General features: G+C 38.9%; 1 protein-coding gene across 6 annotated transcripts in view; it reads right to left on the bottom strand.

Annotated features, from left to right (window-relative positions):
* The window catches only part of Uggt2 (UDP-glucose glycoprotein glucosyltransferase 2), a 128,926-nt gene that overhangs the window by 50,220 nt on the left and 56,781 nt on the right, over positions 1-21,925 (bottom strand). For all 6 annotated transcript variants that reach the window (XR_003734424.2, XM_037208322.1, XM_037208321.1 and 3 more), the window contains 7 exons: positions 21,336-21,460; positions 20,757-20,852; positions 18,555-18,657; positions 15,599-15,678; positions 11,849-12,038; positions 4,259-4,417; positions 3,579-3,664 (listed from right to left, as the gene is read on the bottom strand). Coding sequence is in view for 5 of the 6 variants with exons in the window: in XM_037208322.1 (XP_037064217.1) it covers positions 3,579-3,664; positions 4,259-4,417; positions 11,849-12,038; positions 15,599-15,678; positions 18,555-18,657; positions 20,757-20,852; positions 21,336-21,460 (839 nt within the window). In the remaining variant the exon portion in view is untranslated. The remainder of the gene's footprint in view (positions 1-3,578; positions 3,665-4,258; positions 4,418-11,848; positions 12,039-15,598; positions 15,679-18,554; positions 18,658-20,756; positions 20,853-21,335; positions 21,461-21,925) is intronic.

Here is a 21,925-nt window from a genome sequence, read left to right as displayed (position 1 = left end):
CATTATGTGTATTAGTGGTAACAGTGGAGCTGAAGAATATTTGCCTTCTGCAGGTTGCATAGTGAGAGCCAAGTGGTGGAACTTGCGGCCCTCTCCAAGACCACGGTTCTTGTGGTCAGCAGATGTCAGCCTATGAATCTCTCGGTGCTTGTGGACTGGTGTGGTGATCCTCCGGCTGTCAGGATTCCTTCTGATGACCTTATGGAATGGATCAATGAGGATAATCTCTAAGGATCTGTATGTGGAGTCTTCACCAACCTAAAGTGGTGTCCAGCTTTCTCCTCAGCAACAGATTGAAGGTTTCGGACAAACCTGAGCTGGTTGACACCATGATGGGAAGGCTTGCTGTAAGTTGTACCCTTAGGAACTGGGTGTTAGCGGCCACCATGGCGGCCACAAATCCTACATATGACATAACCTTGGTTGGCCTTGTATCCCAGCCTTCATGGTTTATCAGGCCTTGTGGGGCAGGGAGCCTGTGCAGTGCAGAGAGCCAGAGGTTCTGCCAGCAGAGGACCAACTGCTGCATCCTCCATAGCTCCTGAGGTATTTGTATGCACCTCTCTTGGCTCACCTGATAGCTGTTGTCAGAGGAAAGGAAGAAGCCTTTCTCTCAGGTGCTAACTATTCTTAAGAAAACTAACATTGCAACATTAAATGCAACTCCTGGCTGTAATTTATATAACAAGATACTAGAAACTTTCAGGCAATGGAGAAAGGGTAGCACACTACTGGTGTTTATGAAAACATGTGGAAATGTATTTATCACGAGAATCTAGCAGATACTGCAAGAATCAGAAAGCTAAAACTATCTTTTCCAAATAATCAAGTCATTTCTTTGACAGTTTCATATATATGTACAATATATTCTGTTTACAGCCCCCATCTTCCTCCCATGTCTAACAATATCTCCTCTCCTGCATCTGTCCCTTTCCCAGATTCATGAAGTTTGGTTTTATTGCATGAGCCATTTAATTTAACCAGGGCCATCTGTAGACTCCTGGACTAGGACTATCCACTGGCAGTGAGTCAACATGAAGGCAGTAACTCCCCACTTCCTTACAACCAGTAGAAAATAACTCAGCACTGTGAGGGTAAGGTTCCATCCACATCTAACTGAGACAGACTCATTCTTAAGTAGCTCCACAAGTGTTGAGAGGTCATGACTGCGATAGCTACATGTGGTGGTTTGATGCTGAGTGTTCCCACAGGCTTGTGTATTTGACTACTTGGTCCGCAGGTGGTGTTGATCTCTGGGAGTGGGAGGTGTTAAGAGAAAGTATATCACTGGGGTCAGTCTTTGAGAGTCTGAAGCCTTAAGCCACTTCCAGATGGCTCTCTCTGCTTTGTGTTTGAGGAGGAGGAGATGAGCTCTCAGCTTTCTGCTCCAGCAGCTAAGCCTACCACTGGCATCTTCCATGCCTTCCCACCATGATGGATGCTCTGGGATGGTCTGTATGTCAAATTGCTCTGATTGGTCAATAAATAAAACACTGATTGGTCAGTGGCCAGGCAGGAAGTATAGGCAGGACTAACAGAGAGGAGAATGGAGAGAACAGGAAGGCAGAAAGAGACACTGCCAGCCTCCGCCATGACAAGCAGCATGTGAAGATGCCGGTAAGCCATGAGTCACGTGGCAAGGTATAGATTTATGGAAATGGATTAATTTAAGCTATAAGAACAGTTAGCAAGAAGCCTGCCACGGCCATGCAGTTTGTAAGCAATATAAGTCTCTGTGTTTACTTGGTTGGGTCTGTGTGGCTGTGGGACTGGCGGGTGACAGAGATTTGTCCTGACCGTGGGCAAGGCAGGAAAACTAGCTACAAATATATCCCTCTGGAACTATAAGCCAAAATAAACTTCTTCCATTAGTTGCTTTTGGTCGTGGTGTTTTATCACAGCAACAGAGAACAACTAAAACACTATCTTGCTAATGAGATGACATCTCACAGACCTCTTCCCTATCTTTTGGTTCTAATATTCTTTCTGCCTCCTCTTCTGCTTTGTTACCTGAGCCTTGGAGGAGATGGCATAAATGCCCCACTAAACATTTTTTTTTTTTTGGGTGGTGGCTGTTCCCTAGACTCTCTTGCAGCTACAGTTCTGGCTGATAACTAGATTCTGCTGAACAGACAAATACATTTTCATGGAGTAAAACTTGAAGGGGAAATGTACTAATGTTTTGCTAGTTCTGTTGAGAAGCATAACCAGTGAGACATGAGGTTTTACAGAAAAATCTAATGGTTCACTTGCTTATCATTCTGGGCTCAGAAAGCCAGCTGGTGTAGCAGCTTCTTGCTTTCTTACTTTCGAATCATGGAAAGCATCAGCTCTTTTCCTGTTAGGTTTTCAGGTGTGTTCCATATGCCATTCCTGGGAGCCAGCTCTTCAACACCTTCTAAGTGTAGTCTGAATTTGGAAGGACTGGTCCACTGCTAGTTGTCACTTGAGTAGGCCTCACAGTGGGCAGACATAAATACTGAGTATACCAGATAGATCTAGATGTTGGGGTTGTGATACCCCACCTGAAAATAAGGCCTAGAGGCTTAGTTTTGGGGTACAGCCTAAAGTCTAGTACTATGGGGGCCTTTCAGGTGCTAGGTTTGCTGTGGAGGGCTTGATTTTGGGGTTCAGGGCAAAGTTGTGCTTACTACTTAGTACACCAAGTAGAGGATTTCTCAAGGCCATGCTGGCTGCTAGTATTTATAGGAAATTGTCCTTCCTATCTTCTTCAATGGATTTATTTTTATTTATTTCCTGATACAGTCATGTGTTAGAATATCATTGTTGTGCATGAATAGTCATTAAAATCCTATGGGGTGGCTAAGTCCTGAAAAGTCATTTCCTGTCATCTTGCACACAACTAGATTTAATCTAATATATTTTTTTTTAGGATTTTAATTACCATTTTGATAATCTGATGTAACACTAAACAATTATTCACATATCAAGCTCTAAAAGTGGTTTGGAAAAGTCAATGAAATGATTCCTAATGGTATTCTGCTATACTCATATCATTAAATCATCACCTAGCCCAACAACTGATGGAAACATATGCAGAGACCCACAGCCAAATATTAGGTGGACCTCAGTGGAAGAGGGGGAGAATTGTGGGAGCCAAAGGGGCCAAGTATACCATGGAAAACACAGAGTCAACTAACCTGGGCTCATAGGGCCTCACAGAGACTGAACACCAACCAGAGACCTTGCCTGGGACTGACCTAGGCCCTCTGCACGTGTTACAGTTGTGTGGCTTGGTCTTCTTGTAGGACTCCTAACAGTGGGAGCAGGGGCCGCCTCTGACTCTATTACCTGCTTTTGGGAACCTTCCCTCCCATTGGGCTGCCTCCTCCAGCCATAATAGGAGAGGAAATGGCTAGTCTTACTGCAACGTGATATTCTATGGCTGGCTGATATACACGGGAGGCCTGCCATTTTCTGGAGAGAAAAGAGGAGGAGTGGATGGGAGGGTGAGGTTATGGGAAAGGACTGGGAGGAGAGAAGGGAGGGAGGGGAAAATGTGATCAGGCTGGGATTAATTAATTAATTAATTTTAAAAAATGGTTTGGATAACTCACCCAACTATTTCATAAATATCTTCAGATTTTCCTTCACGTAATTTCAGTATCCATGCACCTGGGTTTGCTTTTAATTGAAAATATCCCTTTGAAGAAGAAAGGGGGAAACTAATTATGTGAATAAGAATATCCAATTATTCATTAAAAGATTATATATAAACTAGCCAAGAAAGCATTTAGTGAGAATGAGTGAGAAAATTCTACAAATGGACTCCAAGGAAGGAGATTTTACAATAAGCTATAAACGCATATTCTAAAAGTATGATTTTTTCCTTGTTTGAGACAGGTTTTCACTATGCCTGACTCAATTCTTTCTATTTTTAAACATAATTAATTCAACTTTAGGGTACTGGAGAGATGGCTCAGTGGTAAAGGACACTTGTTGAAGATAGGAGTTGGATTCCTAGCACATACTGAGCAGCACACAACCACCTAGAACTCCAGCTCCAGAAGGATGTGACACCATCTTCTGCTCTCTGTGCACCTCCGTGTACATGGCAGACGCTCATATAGACACATACACATCAATAAAAATGAAATAAATCTTAAGATTAAATTCTGTTTCCTATTACTTGTTTAACATTTAAGACTAGCGATTATTGTAATCTTCACTATCAGGAAAACTTAAGAAGTTTCACCAAAATGTTAAATAGCATTAATTAAATATTTAGACTACTTACAAGATTGGCCATCACTATTGTGTCAACTAAAGCAGAGTTGTTTTTTGTGCCCAGCGTGAACTGCAGACCCTGAGGGGGCTGCTCTGTTGTCCTGTCAAAGCACTGCCCTTCCAGCAGCAGATGCTCCAGCTCATACTCTGCTGTAACCACTCTTCCCGTCTGCAGAGGAACACAGTAGTGGGTGGGTATTAAGGCTCATAAGAGTAAAGATTTTGTAATGAATAAAAGTGATGATCCTAAAAGAAAACAGTACACTTTGGTTTATGACTTCAAGTCTTTCTTTAACACATGATCAAACTGATAATTAAGCAATTTCTTCAAGACAAAAGATTGTGATTAATGTTTTCTTTCCCATACAAGTTATTCCCTAATTCCATGATTTATGCACCAGCAGCACCAGGTGGGAAGGAAGTGCATCTGGACAGGCGGTCAATAACTAGCGATATTCAAACATCTCTTCCACACTTAGATTGGTTAGTTATAAAAATCAAAACAAAACAATACAGTTTCTTCTATAGCATTCATTTCAAACCAGGCAAAAAAGTCACATTACCACCTACTGGCTGTCTTGAAATTTAAAAAATTAATGTTCATTATTTAATTACAAGTAAATGCCATTTATTTAAAAAATTAAAATTAACCTTCCCATAGCAGAACAAAGCAGAAAGAAGAGAAAGCACATACAAATGAAACATTCTTATAAACATGAACACATCTGAACTTGCTATGGGTTTAGTCAAGAAAATACGGATAGCTCCTATTCTTTATCCTACACCGTATTCTCAGAATCAGTCTCTATGAAGTTCTTGAGGCAGACTCTCAATGAATAGTCTGTGTCACTCTACGGCTTTAACTCCTTATCTTCTGTTCTGACTCCCACGTAGCTGGACAATTAGGTACATCCCAGATGTCTGCCATTCATAGATGGATTTTTAGAAGGCTTGGGCATTGCAACTGTGTAAATTTCTATTGTAAACATTGTATTTTAGGGGTAGACCCTTTTCTCTCCCTCACATGCACAGCATGATCAAAATATGAATGCAAATCAAATGGGATGCGATTTTTTTTTACAGCTTAGAATTTTTGCTAAGCAAAATATAGTAGCTGGTGTTCATCTTTGAAATATTTCACATAGGAGAGTTTCAATGCTATTATAATATGCTTAGAAATATTTTCAGTAATATTCGAAACATTTCACATTGCATAGTTATTTTTTGCCAGTGTAACTATCTCACAAGTGACTTCTTTAGATCCTGAGATATAACTGCAGTGCTTGTTTGAAGGTAAACTCTTTGTGGATAGTATTTGCTCAATCCACTTTAAGATTCTGAATTATTTGTGAATTGTTGCTATTCTAGTGATGAACTTCATATTCTAGTGTATACAAAACCCTTACAGCAACTTGTTTAAATGGAAGAGTTTCAGAAGGAGGGACTCAGTTGAAAGAATGTTTTGTTTTTGTTCTTATAAGCACTACAATTATATGGTAACAGTTCTCAAGAAATAAATGTTTATACATAAGTACTCTAGTTACTTCTGAATGTCCTGCTATGTAGCCCAGGTTGGCTGGGAGCTTAAATCAGTCCTCCTTCCACAGTCTTCAAAATGCTGAGATTACAAGTGTGCACCCTGTGGGAGCCCATTCTCGGGTTCCTCATGGCTTTACCCAGCAGGTCCGAATAGAGGATGATCAGGACCACGGGCCTGAGTGCAGGTGTCTGAGATGGTCTGCACTTGGCTGTGCTGGGGGGGAGGTCTTTTGCTCCACCCCTTGGCGTCTCTATAAAAACCCTGGGCCAGAGACAGGGCCCGTTGGAATAGGTTCCAGGCCCTCTCGAGGCTATCCTTTATTTTCTATCTGTTTATCTCCACAAGATTCTCCACAATAAATCTTTCTATCTAATATTTCCTGCTGCTCGCACTCAAGAAAACTCTGGGGAGCTGTGGGGTTGATGGGTAAACGCCCCACAGCACCCATGTTTGTCTCATTTTTGTATTTCTGCTCTTTAACTAAATCTCCTTTCTACTCCAGTAAATGGCTCTACATATCACTTGAAAAATGCTGGGATAGTTCCAGATACTTTAAACCCTACAGCACACAATGGAAACAGTCAGGAAGGCAGCCAACTGCTATAGCGGCTGGCTTTCTAAAGAGTCGTCGTATTCAACAAGTCGAGGAAGACACAAGAACCTTGTTTTCTAACTGTAGAGTTACAGGTGCTGCTCTTCTCCAATTTCAAAAGTCTGTGAGAATTGCTGCTCACTGCCAGAGTGCTTAGTCGACCTGCACTCGGGGTCTAGAAATGACGACTGTCACCAGCAGGCAGGACTTTTATTTCTTACTATTCATTGTCCCACTGCAAATTTTGTGCATTTTTGGTTGGGATCTTTAAAGTTATCTTATTAATACACACTGTTTATTCTGCTTATGAGACTCCAATAGATCCTGGTAAGTGATCTCACTAATCATGAAGACAACAGGGATTTTACTTTTCCAAATTTCTTTTCTAAACTTTTCTCTTCATACATTTTATTATTTTGTATTTTCTTATTCTTTACTTATACTTGAAGGTTGATTTCAGATGATGAAAAAAGCACAGTTTTAGGTTTCTTCGTTTTGGTGAGAGGTATAGGCTGAGGGCACCAGGGAGTCAGTTAGAAGGAAACCCCTCAAATCTACATGACTGGATCAACAGAAATTTCAGTAGAAGGAACAGTCTGTAGGCAAAGGCACACATGAGGACAATACGAACCAAACTCCCACAGGCCGACATGTGTGCCTTCTTACTGGAGGTGCTAGGTCATGTACCTTTGTGATGAAGATGACAAACGCCGACGCTAGGAAACGTTGTGAAGGAAGGCAATGAGGACTATTTGCTCTGCAATTTCTGAGAATCAATTGTAGGCAATCTCTTTTAAAGTGCTGTGAATTCATTAGCTTCTTCCTGAAAACTTTCTCATTTCAAGATTTTGAAAAATTCAATGTATTTTTACACATTATCCTATCATTTGGAACCACAGCTTAATCCAAAGATAGTCTCAGAAAGTTTGTACCATATTTAAATGTCAGATAACTTAAAGAGCAATAAGAGATGGGGAAAGAAAAGGCGTGAGGGGAGGGGGGGGAATGGAGGGAGGGAGGGTTCAAGAGACAAAAGCTGCACAGCAGCTCTATCAGAAGAGGGAAAGGCAGAGACCGCTGGAGTGGGAAGATGGACTGGACTCAAACACAGCGTCAGCACCGGAGCCTTCACGAGCACAGCTGCAGTCCTACCAGCAGGACTCGCGGGGGCTGCAGACCACAGGTCTGAGTGGGTCTGTGAAACTCTTTCCTCAGCACTCAATTAGAACAGTGTTAAGAGGCCATCGAACAACAGGTCCCTTCACCAACCAACACTTTGTTTCTTGCAATGAATGTACCTTTACTGGTAACGATAAACACACCTTCACAGTGAAAGGATGGAAAAGACTTTTCAAGTAAACAATGTTCAGAAAACACACACACACACACACACACACACACACACACACACACACACACACGGAGAAATGGACATCAAGTGAAAATTATTTCATAGAGTTTAAAGAAGGTCACTTCATGCTGATGAAGGGAACAACGAATCACAAGAACCCTGTAACACTTAACATACATGAACTGAGCACTGGAATTCACAATTTAAGGAAACAAATAGTAAGTCCTGACACAGACTGACCTGCACACAGGTCATACAGACAAAAGATGAACAAGCATCAGCACTAAACAATAGGACAGTAAATAGAGTTTATAGACATCTACAGAAAATTCCACTCATAATCATTCTTTCAGAAGCCAATAAAATATTCTCTGAAACAGATCATATTTAGAACAGGAAGCAAGTCTTAACAGTTTACTTATACAAGTAAACTGAAGTAATTTCCTGTGTTCAGTCTAATACTAATGTGCCAAAATAAAAATCAATAGGACGAGGAACTACAAAAAAATACACAAACCCATGGAGACTGAGCAGCACACTACTGAATGATGGGTAGTCATCAAAGAAATCAGGAGAGGAATTAAAAATTCTTAGAACTCAATCAAAATGAACCTAGAAGGTACAGTGAATTTAACAAGAGAAGAAAGCTTATAACAATACGTGCCTATATTTAAAAAAAGAAATCTCAAGTAAATTAATGAGGAATGTTAAGTTTAAAAAAACAAAAATAAGACAACTCCTAATCAGTAGATAGGAAGAAACAATATAAGATCAAGTTAGAAATTAATGAATTTGAAATGAAAAATATAAAGAATAAACGAAACAGAGCTGGTTCTTGAAAAAGAAATGAACAAGATTGACAAACTGTTAGTGAAACTAACCCAAAAAGAGAGAAGACAAATTAGAAATGGAAACAAAAAGGAGACTTAGAACAGACACCAATGAAATCCAAAGTATTACTTGAGCATACTTGGAAGACTTAAATTCCAATAAATTGGAAAATCCAGAAGTGGATAAACTTATAGATACATATGATCTGCTAAAATTAAATGAGTTTGAATAACTTACATAGCTGTATAATAAGCAGTGAGATTTAAAGTCTCCCAACTACAAAGTCCAAACCCAGATGGTTGTGAGTTCCACCAGTCTTTTGAAGAAGAACATTAATGTTCCTCAAACTACTCTATAAAACAGGAATGGGAAGGGTGGTCATCAGTCCTATTTTATGAGGCTGTATTACACTGGTACCCCAACTGGAGAAAGACACAACCAGGAGAATCACAGGTCAATCCCTGATGAACATAATGCAAGAATTCTTAACAAAATACTTGTAAGCTGAATTCAGCAACAAATGGAAAAGATCACTCCCAATCACATTATTTGATCTCAATAGATGCAGAAAAGAGCTTTGGTAAAGCCCATCATTACTTCATAATAAAAGACCTGAAAAAACTTGAAATAGGAGAAATATAGCTCAACATAATAAATTCTATAGAAAACAAATCCATGTTCAACATTATACTAACTAGGAGAACTCAAACATAACCACTAAAATCAGGAACAAAATAAGAGTCTCCACTCCCATTTCTAATTCAATATTTCTTACTAAAGTCTTAGGTAGAGCAATAAGACAAGAGAAAGAAATAAAAGGTATATAGACAGGAAAGAAGTCCTTATTTGTGAACAACATGGTCCTATATGTAAAAGACCTTATAGACTGCTAGAAAGCCCTTAGACCTCACAAATACTTTCAGGAAAACAGTTCAATATAAAAATCTACACAGACCAGTGGATTTCCTATGTACCAGTAATTATCTCTTTAGGAAAGGATTCAGAGAAAGAGTCTCAATAAAAATGCCCAGCAATAAACATAACCAAGTAAACTATTTTTAGAAATACATATTTAAAACCTAGCAGATACTTATTTATATTTCTGTTTATGTCCATGTGTAGGTGGATACCCATGGAGGAGGCATATGGTGGAAGGAGAGAACTGACCACAAGTTGTCCTCTGACCTCCACCCCTGCACTGTGGTACATGGGCTCACATACACCAATACACAAGTAAAACTAAAAGAATAAAACAAACAAGAACATCCACTGTACTAGTATACAAATTTGCCTTCATCTTTAGTAAATGGTAAAATTATGTATACATCAAAGAATTGCTTTAAAATAAACTTATTTAATAAACTACATAATTAGTAAATGCTGGACTTGTATACCTATTTTATAGCACATGGCCCCATGTTCATGTTAAAATTCCTCAGGTGTAAGTGGGTCATAAGTAGAAAAGTTTAAGAAGCTATGGGAAAGAAGACCCAAGATTAAACCAACAGAGCTTCAGGCACCTGCTTGTGGACAAAGATAGCAAAATATCTGCAGACAAGATAGCAGCCCCCTCAACAAATGGTAATGAGAAAATAGTTCCCTCATGGAGAAACTCAAGGTAGAGTTCTATTCCTCATAAGGATCAAAGTCCTTACTGTCAGAGTCGACACTCTACTGATCTAAAAGCATGGAGAGAGGGTATCAGCAAAGCAGTCAGTTGGGTTAAAGACTCCACAGCCCAGGAATTGATCTCCAGCTCTGACAAATGGGACTGAATGGACTTTGAAAAACTGCACAGCAAAGGAAGCAATCAGTGAAAAGACAGAAACCTTACTACCTATGTAGCTTATGGAGGACTAAGGTCTAGAATAAAGAACTTGGGGGAAACTAAGTATAAGAAACCAAACAATTGCACAAATGGGCTGATGAAATAAGCATGCAGTACTCAAGAGGTAAGTATACATAACCAATAAACATAAAAAATGTTCAACATCCTAGCCATTGGGAGATGCAAATAAAAACTATGACTGAGGTTCTATCATACCCCAGTCAAATGCTTTTCATCTAGAAAAATGAACAAACAAACAAACAAAACTAACAAATTCTGGTGAGAGAGCCAGAGCAGGTGTACGTAGGCACTGCTGTGGAATGTCAGTGGGGGAACCACTCTGGAAATCAGTAGGCAGATTCCTCAAAACATTAAAAACAGAAAGCTCACATGCCCCAGCTCCTGACTATGTTCCCAAAAGACTGAAAACAACATCACAGACATATCTGCTTATCTGTACTTGCTAGGGCACTACTCAGAATGTAACTTGACATTGTGCCAAGTTAGAGACAACCTATGTATTCATCAATAGATGAGTGAACAAAAACTAATGACATACACACAAGGGAGTTTTATGAACAAGAATGAAATGATGTCATTTGAAGACAAACAGATGGCACTGGAGATGGTCATGTTAAGCAAAATAAATTAGACTCACAAAGACAAGCATGTTTTCTCTTATTTATAGTTTCTAGATTTTCTATAGGCATATAAATTATTATACATGCTATACATGCACACATATGACTTGACCCTAGAAGTAACACTGGAAGAAGGGAGGGGACTAGAGGATAAGGGGAGGAAGTGGAGTTTCTGGGAGGTATTTGTGGCTACAGCACACGACAGCCTTGAATGAAAATGTCCTTATGACACTTCATCATGTAGAATGAATCTATGTCAATAAAAAATTAAAAAAATTCTCTGCTCCTTTTTTTTTCCCTCCCATGGACAGTGACCAAGGCGAGAAAAAAAGGTCTTACTATATACTAGCCAGAAGCTACATTAGAAGTGATAGGAAGCAGGTATGTTTAGCCACAGCCCACCAAATTCTGTTCTCTGTTTTCTAAATTTTGTTAAGGCTATTTCACTAGCTATGAGCCGGGTACCTCAAAATGTGTTCTGAATAAACCCTCTAGAAGTTAAACTTGCTAAGCAAAGTAGGTAGTCAATACTGTCAATCTCAACCATCACATTGCATCTCCATCTTTCCACATTGTTTATCTGTCTTTCTGAGATAGTGGTATATAGCAATGAAAATGGTGAGGACATTTATGAACCTGGAAATTAGGAAAAGTTGATTTTGGAAGCAAGGTAAACGTGAAAATCGGGTAAAAGACCACACTGAGACCTAGGGTTACATGAAAATTTTGGTATCCATATGTGATTGCTGACACAGCTTTACTAGACATGGATTTATCCTATTCCTTTCCCTTTCCATGACTTCCCATAATAACTTACATCTTTTAAGTTAATATTATCAAGGTCACAGTTGCTGTGTACTATTTCAACCAGCCATCCTTCTGGTGTAATCATGTTGAGAGTTAAAAGGTGTGATTCTGGGATGTCCAGGAATTTTGCCACTGGTCCACGAGAAGGACTATTGTTAGTTCCTGACATCAGCTCTGGTTCCAGAACAAAACGGTAAAAGCTGTTAATAAAACATAAAAATATTGTGACTAAAATTAAAATGATTATTCCTCAAATATCTTTAAACTGCAAATGACTTAATAAATATGACGATACAATTTTAAATCAAAAGTTAAATACACACTGTATGCCACAGGAGTCAAGAGACCATTTTATATGATTATGTATTATATGTTTTTACTCTTTAATGAAAATAGTCAGAATTTCCTAAAAATATATCTGAGTTAGAGTATATAATCTATCTGTACTTATTTCTATACTCCTTCACATTTGCTCACAGTCTACATTCTACTATTTTATTAGCTCCTGACACTACAAAGAGGAGAAATGAAAGCCAGGAAATAACTAAAATTCAAGTAGAAATTCTGATATCAATTTTAAAAGTTCAACTAAAGCCAAACAAATGGGATGGAGTTAAATGTACCTGCTTAATAGATCATTAGTCACAACTGAAGTTTTACTGTGTTTTAGCCTCATTCATCAGTATAATCATACAAAAAAAGTCATTTGTTAATAGTGCAAGGCAATATTCAAGAACATAAAAAAGGATTGTTTCAGTTCTCTAACACATTTCACAATTGTGTTAAGCTCAATCTCATATTGTGAGTTCTATAGTTTCATTATTCAGCTGCTATTTTGATTTCTCTTAAGAAAGATGTACTTTAAAGTAAAAATAAAGACAGTGTGAGCTCTGCTGCAGCTCTCAAGGCTCAGTGAATGAGAGGAGGAGTGTGGAGATGGGCAACGAAGCTCATCCAGTTGTCTGGTGCTGTAGGAAGAAGGGCTGCAGCCCTCTCTAGTCGCGGGCTGAAAAGGACCCCATTAACTGCCATCCAGGCGTTTCTAAGCACACTTCATCTGCGACACTGACAAGAGCCAGAGAGAGAAAGCCAGCAAGGCATAAACAAACCAGCTTGTTTAATCTGAACTGCAGAAGTTGTTCAATTAGTTAACCATATTTTGCTCCCGAGAACAAAGTCATTAGGCCCAAGCCTTATTCCAGCATAAATACTAAGGAGGATTGTTTCCAGGAATGTTGCAAATAGAACGTTCTCTAGGATTTACTGAAATAATTTCAGTGGCCAAGAAAGTTAAAGGCAGCTGCAGTGTAACTGCAGTGAAGGAGAGATACAAGAGCATGTCGTCATCGGATGGAGTTTAGGAGAAACATAAGGAAGGGAAAAAATCAATATTCTAGAATATGTGAACCCTTTGGGGGGTCAAAAGACCATTTCACAGAATTGACCAAAGATCATCAGAAAACACAGATATTTACAGTAGCAAAACTATAGTTATGAAGTAAGAACAACATAATTTTTTGGTTGGGAGTCACTACTACATGAGGAACTATATAAAAGGTTTGCAGCATTAAGAAGGTTGAGAGCCACTGTTCTAGAACATAGAAAGTCAAGGGAACAATTTAAAAAAAGATTTATATTTTATGTGTATGATGTATTGGTATGCTTGTGCACCATATGCACGCAGTGCCTGTGGAGGCCATACGAGGATGCCAACTCCCTGGATCCTCAGTTATGGAGGACTGTGAGCTGCCAGGTGGGTTCTGGGAACCAACTTCTGGTCCTCTGTAAGAGTAGCAAATGCTTTAAATGCTGGGCCGTCTCTCCAGTCTTTAAACTGAATAACCTCAAAAGTTTCAAATATCCATTTCTATTTGGCGCCTGTGGCATGTGTGCACATGTGGAAATCACATGTGTGCACTCTGTGGAGTCATTCTTCTCCTTCTGTCATGTGGGTCCCAGAGACCAAAGCCAGGTCACCAGGCTTGGTGGCAAGCACCTTTACCTGCTGAGGTATCTCTCCAGTTTCCCTCTCCCCACCATTTAGTAGCTTGAAAGACTGAAGATGAAAGATAAAAAAAAATAAAGGTTTAAGATAAGAAATAGAATACTTGATAAAGAAGAAAGCATGGGATCAAAATAGGGAGGAACCACTTGTGTGAAAAATCAGAGAAATAAGGCATTTTTCCCATACCACATGAGAAGGCTTATAAAGACAGGATGTAGTACATAACTAAAGAAATTCTTGTTCAGTATTTTGTTCATCTCTGAGAAAAATGGGACAATATTTACTAAAAGGGAAGGACTAAGAATAAACCTGTAAACTATCTGATTGACATATGCTACAGAGTAAGATTATGATGAACTAGTGGATTAAAAGTCATACGAACTCTAGATGCTTACAACAGCTAGTACTTTGCTTATTATTCCTACTACAGAAGCCGTGTTCCTTCTCTCTAACAGTCAACGTTATTATCTTTATTTTTATATATTATTTTAATTGTGTGCGTATGCACACACACACACACACACACACACTCATGTGCACATGGGTTTAGTGCCCACAGAGGCCAGAAGAGAACATCAGAACATTAGAGTCCCTGGAGCTAGATTAATAGGCAGTTTAAGTTGCAAGTTGCTGGCATGGATGCTGGGAACTGAACTCAGATTCTCTGTGAGAGCAGCAAACTCTCTGAATCACTGAGATGTATCTCCAGCCCTCAATTTTTTTTCTTTTTCTTTAAATGTATTCCAAGCTTTATAGAGATATTCTGAAGGGATTGTCCATTCTTGTGAATAAAAATTCTGTGCCCATGGGACAGACCTTTTTATTAATAGCTAACATATTTAATGATTTTGATCAGATTTAGAAAGGTGTGTGTTGAATTTGAAATACAAAAAAAAAGAACCAAAAAAGTAAATGAGCTATAAAAACATGTCAGTCAAAGGGCCAATGGATGAATCCTAAATTCTCATTTTAACTTTCTACATTTTCCATTCCATTGTCTTCCAAGCATTAAAAATTCCTTGTTTACAGTGACAATTGAAGGTAATAGTGTGTACTGTATCAAACATAACACACTTGGAAACAATAAAGAGATGAACTGAACTATCCCTTTCTTGTCAGATGTATGTGCATGCTTAGTGTTCTGGAACTAACTGAGAAAAGCATACTCATAAGCCTCAGCAAGCCACTCTAGCCCAATAGGGGCGACCTTCTTTCTGCCCCAGGACACCAGAGGATATTCAATATTCCCAAAAACAGAAGTGGTTACACTGACAGTTACACTGTCCACAAAAAGAGAAAGGGCGTGCTTCTGTTAAGTCAGGTGTTATTTTAGGTCACACTATGAATAAGAACTATTTTGCACAATGATACACACAAACATCTCTGTACCACCAACAGATACTCTAAACTACTTTCACCTTCATGCCCCCAAATAGTGAATGCGATGATGTAAGGAAGAGCATCTTGAAGTGGAGAGCTGGAAAAGTGCTGACAAGAGTTAACCCCAAAGCTTTGGAAATCACTTATTCCTCCTCGATAACTTCTCAATAAATACTAAGTCAAATCCTAAAACAAAAATTCATACAACTTCTGCAGGAAGGTGAGATGTCTTCACTGAGTCGGGTTGTTTTTAGCTTCACATCAATTAAGAGGGAGACACTGATTATCTAGTGAGGCACACAGGGCTAGTCAACCACAGATCCTTTCCTTCCTGCATCTGCAAGTCCCCCACGCTGAGCCATGCAGTCCACTCACCTTCTCAAAGGGGCTTCTGAAAGCTTGCTCCTGCAGTTCATGAACAGCTTTATCCTTGCATTCACAATCTTGCCAAGGACCTATTAAAAATTCCCATATTTGATTTTCAAATAGAGCATCGATTATTCCCCACTCACTGTCACACCTGACACAGGTGACACATGACACATCTCCACATACCCTGATATATGATGTACAGAGAGAGACTCACCTGCCTCAGGCCATAGGAAGCTACAGAAGACATTGACATTCACACAACTGACTCCACTGCACCACTGACAGCAGCTAGTCTTTTGTTTAAAATAACTTTCTTTCAGAGTTTTTCAATTTCCTTAGCATTCAAGGAAAAGCAATTTATTTATTCCTTGAATAAAATTGCTAGAACCTTGGTTTGCCTCACAATACTACCTAGGATACCCTGATCTTTTTAGAATTCACTCTGTATCTTAAGAGATATAGAAAGTTCTAGGCTACACACAGATGATCTACTCTTTCTTTTCTCTTGTCACTAAATCAACAAGAAGCAGAGAAAACTCATTTTGTTCTCCCCATCTCTACACAGACAACAGCTCACAGATGATTCAAAACTATTAATCGGTAAAGGATACAGATAAAGGTAGAAAAAAGTGTACACATAACACGAGGAATAGAGACTCACTGAGGAGTGAGAACCAAGTGCACACTGAAGAGCTCTGTGGCTTACTCTCCACTCTGTCACTCACTTTGCTTCCAGCAGGGTCACCGGATGACCCCCTCACATGGAAGATCAACACTGCACAGTTGAGTTGGTTATCTGACTAGAGTGAGTGACAGGAGTTAGAGACTACAGCCAATGCATGCAACATTATTTTATAAATGTATTACTCCATAACAAAAGAACTGCTGAGAAATAAGGCATTTACTATTACCAAGAAGTAAAGTGCAATTCCTCTCTCTCTTATCTCTCTAATTTTACATATATTATTTATAGGTTCTATCTTGATGTAGGTTATAAAGATAAAATAATGTTTTTTTTCTGAATAATGATTCTTCATGGGAACAGGGAAGTTGTACACTAAAATCAAGGATAATTTGAGTACTACAAGAAGTTCCCATGTGAAGGGTTTATAAATGCTAAGAGAGAATGTTGAAACGCCCATGGCAGTAGTTTTGTGCTGTTCACACAATCTGAACAGAAACATCCAAGTTTAAGATTATCATCTACATTAATAAGTACACTTATAAAAAGTATTAGTAATAAATTCCCTTAATACGGTCTACTGTCTGAGAAAGCTACAACATGGAATTCTGATGGAATATACAGCAGTATCACCCCACTTGATCACTGGCAGTGTCCATTAGGTTTACTATCTACATTTTGGCCGGTTTCCAAGGGAAACCAACTGTGAGAGGAACTTCCAAATCTGAGAATATCTCTTTATCTTTTGTTTAAACAATTTTTGAGATGATAACAATGTCATTTCCCCTTCCCTTCTCCCCCCAAGCCCTCCAATGCGGGCCTCTCCACATCGTGCTCTCTTTCACATTCATAGCCTCATTTCCTTTACTTTTTGTTAGGCACACAAAAATATACACAGACGTAAATATAACCTGCTTAGTCCATATGTTACTTGTATGTATATGTTTTTCGGGCTGGTCATTTTGTATCAGGTGACAAATTGGTGTGCTTTTCCCTGTTTCTCCTGTTCTCAGCATTCCTTAGTTGCCTGTAGTTGAGAACATTTTCCAAACTTTCACCTTCTTTCTTCCTTCCTTCCTGCCTCCCTCCCTCCCTTGCTTCATTCCTCACTTTCTCCCTCCCTTCTTCTCTCATCTCCCTCCATCCTATTTTAGACAGAACATGGCTGCACAGCCCAGCATGACCATACACGTATAGTCTTGGTGCTTCTGTTTTTTGATTGGGACTAAACATATGTTAAAACACTAGACTTCCCCTACATTTTCATATTTATGAGAGGTGTTGGGCATAGTTTCCAGTCTCTATTATTACTTCCAGTCACTTGTGGAACTTTGGAAGTGTGGCATTGTTCTCCCCTTTATGTTAACAGTAATACAGAGATGTCCTATGGGAGAGATACAGAATTTATATCTTCCACATATGATATGACTAGGGTCCTTTCCTTGTGAAGTCATTTAGCTTTATCTCCTGAATTTTGACAAGTGATCTTAGATTACGAGACAGTCTTTAGCAGCTTTTATGCTTGACTGCTAGATGACACTGCAGCTTCATCTTGTTGATGGCCCTGCTCTAGGAACAGACAAAGTACTGGATACAACCTCCATGTTCCTCCTTCCCGAGCTTCTCTGTTCAGGCAGCACTATATGTTGCCCTTGAGCTTCACCCAGATAAAGGTGAGTATCGGTGTCTCCAGAAGGAGAACACGGGAAGACACCTGCTTCATTTGCTCAGGCTGCCATTGCAAAACGCCACAGGTCAAGTGGCGTAAACTACAGACATTTATTTTCTCACATTATCCAGGCCGAGAAGCCCAAGATTAAGGTCTATTTGGCTTTTGTGAGAAGTCTCTTCTTGGTTTCCTGGTTTGAAGGCAGCTGTCATGCTCTTATGCTTACCTGACCTCTTTATATGCTCAAGGAGATGGAGAGATACTGAATTTGTATCTTCCACATATGATATGACTAGGGTCCCCTCCTTAGGAAGGTCCCATATCCACAGTCACATTAACAGGCAGGGCTTGAAATTCATTGAAGCACATTTCATGTGCCACAGTATGGACTTTGTAGGGAACAGCAACTTAGCTTACAGCAACACCCACCTAAAAACTGTTCTATTATTTCACACTGAACTACGTATACTCATATGTGTGTGTATGTGTTTAAAATGTCAGATGACACAAAGATCTGAGAAGAGCACAAACATTTCGTTCACGTACAAACAGTCCCGCATGTTTAAGTCTCAAAGTGAAGAGGGTCCGTCTACTTTACGTTATCTTACAGCCAGTAACTGTGCCATCTGCTGAGCGGCTCTGGTCAGAGGATCCACAATAGCAACGACATCAAAGAACGTATCATTCTCCGGGGGATTTATCTTTATAACACTAGAACAACACAAAGGAAGATAAACATGGTAGGTTAAGTTTATGAAATACATTCATAATTGTCATCTTAGCTATGTATGTTCTTATGAGTTGCTTGCTTTCCCTGGTAGTTGAAAAATTCTGGTTATATAATAAATGCATATTTTAAATTCATGTGCAACACATTGTAAAGTTATAAAGAATTTGAGAATATGAAATATTTTATAAATATGCAATTAAAAATACACATTAAAGAATGAGACTACTACAGTAAAAATTCTGATAGTTTTTGTGTTATGTGAATATATTTCCTAAGATCAGAGAATTAACTACTTTGTACTTTTATTCACTTGGTACTGTACAAAACCAACACACAGTACAGGGAAATCAGGAACAAAGACATTCAAAACCATGGTAATTTATTTGGACCTAGCCTCTTCTCTTTACCTCCTTCCTGCTAAGCCTTTTCCATCTGTTCCTATTGATCTAAATCATAAATTAAGAGATGAACTTAATTTAAAGAGAAATGGAAACAGTCAATGGGAGATAATAATATGCATATTATTAAAGTATAGTCTATGCTAACTTAATTACTGCTTTAATTATAGTCATATAAAAACATTCTTTTTAGATGAAGGATGAACCGTTTACTTTGACAGTAGAAAAAGGCTTACCAAATCAAGTGCTATACCAGTGCAGTTACAGGAATAGTAGTCATCTTTGCTACAGAAAGACTCTTGGCAGTGAGAAAACTGATGCTCATCAATTAAATATTTACTTGAAACATGAGAATGGAGTGAAACTTCATTTTGCTTAAAGCCATAATTTAATTGTACTATAATAAAGTGATAGAGTCAACGGATCTTGTAGAATTTTGCTAGAAATAAGGGTTATAAGTTAGATGATCTAATAATATGACTCTAAAATTGTTGCTGCTATTAGTTATCTGTTGTTTGAATCTTAGATGGTCTTTTAATAAAAAAATCCAGAGCCAGATAACAGGGTGAAAGCTGAAAGATCAGAGAAGCAGAACAGCCAGCCATTAGTTCTTACTTCTACAAAATCCTCGGTCTAAAGAGAGTGAGTTCCTGTTTCCTCACAACTTATATAATCTTTCTCTGCCCAGACATCACTTCCTGGGATCAAAAGTTTGTGTGCTTCCCAAGCAAAGGCATGAGATCTCAAATGCTGGGATTAAAGGTGTGTACCACCACTACCTGATCTCTATGTCTAATCTGGTGACTGGCCCTGTCTTCTGATCCTCAGGCAAGTTTATTAGGGTACACAATATATCATCAGTTATCTTGCAAAAATTCTACAATCACTGTCATATTGTAGCACCTGTAGAAACTGGTTGTCATAGGCTTCAGTAGGAGGTGATTTGTTATGGCTGGACTATATCAGCCCAGTACTAGGGAAAATGAGTAAGGAGGCTCCTGATCTCAAGGCTAGCTTGAACTACATAGCAAGTTTGAGGCCATCCCACAGAGTGAGATCCTGCATCAAATACACTTCTCCCATCACAAATTAAAAAGCTAATGTAAAATACTGTCTACTTGAAGGTAATTGCAAATAACCTTGAGTATAGGTATCTTACAGATCTTATATTAATAAGAATTCCTTAGGAAATGAGTCTTTTACATACTGAAAATACATCGTAGTATTTACAATGATCAAAGATATTTAAGTTACTGATATTGAAAAATAAAAATCATGCTAGGTATAACTTAAAACTTTATATCCTAAATGTGTTTTTATTCTCTAAGCTATACAACTGGACCTGTGTTGTGTGTTTATAGGCTGTATGTGTGTGTGTCGTATGTGTGTATGTGTGTGCTGTGTTGTGTTTGTGTGGGGTGTGTGTGTGTGTGGTGCGTGTGTTAGTAATGTGGTACTAGGGATCAAACTTGGCCTTGTGCATGAAAGGCAAACATATCCACTACTACTGAGCTATGTCCTAGATCTTTTATTTTTCTTTATGTTGCTAATATATATTTTTACCGAACAGAAAACCTTTAGTTTTTACTATGCTATAACAACAAATGGAAATCATGCATGGCAAGGGGAAACTGCATGAAATAATTCAGTAATAGGGAAATGCGATAGTGTTGGAGTATTACCTGTGGTTCTCTTTGAGTAATGTGACATTATATCGAGAGGCACGCACAGGCAATGGAGACACAAGCGCATCAATTTTCATCACAAGGTCGCTCATGCTGTACAAGGAGAGGAACGATGTGTGAGACTTCTAGGAAGAGAAAACTTCATATTTCATATTACAGGTGGCAACTCTAGAGAGGCAGTCCATCTGTATGGCTGCAGCTCCTCTCTTACACAAGTAAACAGAGTGTAATCACGTTTCACTGGGAGAAGCAAGGTACTCAACACAACAGACACGGACAGTGGGGATTTACAGTTAAAGCCAAAGTATAAATACAAACATGAGACCCATGCACACGGTCTTTACTGTGAAAATGGCTCCTCTTGTGAAAGGAGTGGGGATAGCTGGGTGAATACGAGAGAGAGAGAAAATGCCTTAAAGAACAAACACTGTCCCTTAGAGTTAAGTGAAGGTGAGGAATTCATGGGATTGATTACTATCTTCTTCATGTCTTTATTATCTATCTTGTCCAAATATTGAAAGGTTTTCTAACTTTAAAAGAAAATATATGTAAAACACTAAACTCCCAAATACTTACTGTTTTGAGTTGATTTCCATATTTTCAACAATGTCTTTGATTTTCTCTACTGAATTACTAAATGTGATCTTTTCAATCAAGTGAAAATCTTCTAGGTAGAATTCTTCAAGTAAAGGTCCTAAGAACTTAAAACAAAGATAGTTTTATTGTTGGACATTTTCTGGGAGACATTCAGGAAATTTTTCTTTGCTCACGCTCACTCCACCACCACCATCAGCTGTCCCACCACGAGCATTTTCTGAGGGAGCTACTTCATGCAGCCATTATTATGCTGTGTGTATAAGAGAACACGGGGCTGACATGGTCTCATCTAGGAAAGCGTTCTATTGAACAACAGAGATATGTCAAGTAGAACGCTGTCATCTTTAGTAGAAAGACTAAAGAGACTGGCTGCAGACCCGGCTTTACATTCCCCTTCAGCTGCTCTGGAAGATCCCTGTTTAAAGGTCACGGCAACACAACACTGGAGCCTTTCAGAGGTGACACTGGAGGTCAACACTCACTGTTTCACTGTAAATGTAAGGACGGTGTCTTAACACAGAAATGGGCACTGCAGGACCAAAAGCATTCATGTAAACTTTTTTTAAAAC

Source organism: Peromyscus leucopus, chromosome 9, assembly GCF_004664715.2.
Source record: "Peromyscus leucopus breed LL Stock chromosome 9, UCI_PerLeu_2.1, whole genome shotgun sequence".
Classification (NCBI taxonomy): Eukaryota; Metazoa; Chordata; class Mammalia; order Rodentia; family Cricetidae; genus Peromyscus; species Peromyscus leucopus.
Note: the sequence above shows the minus strand (reverse complement) of the source record. Positions and strands in the feature narration are given on the sequence as shown.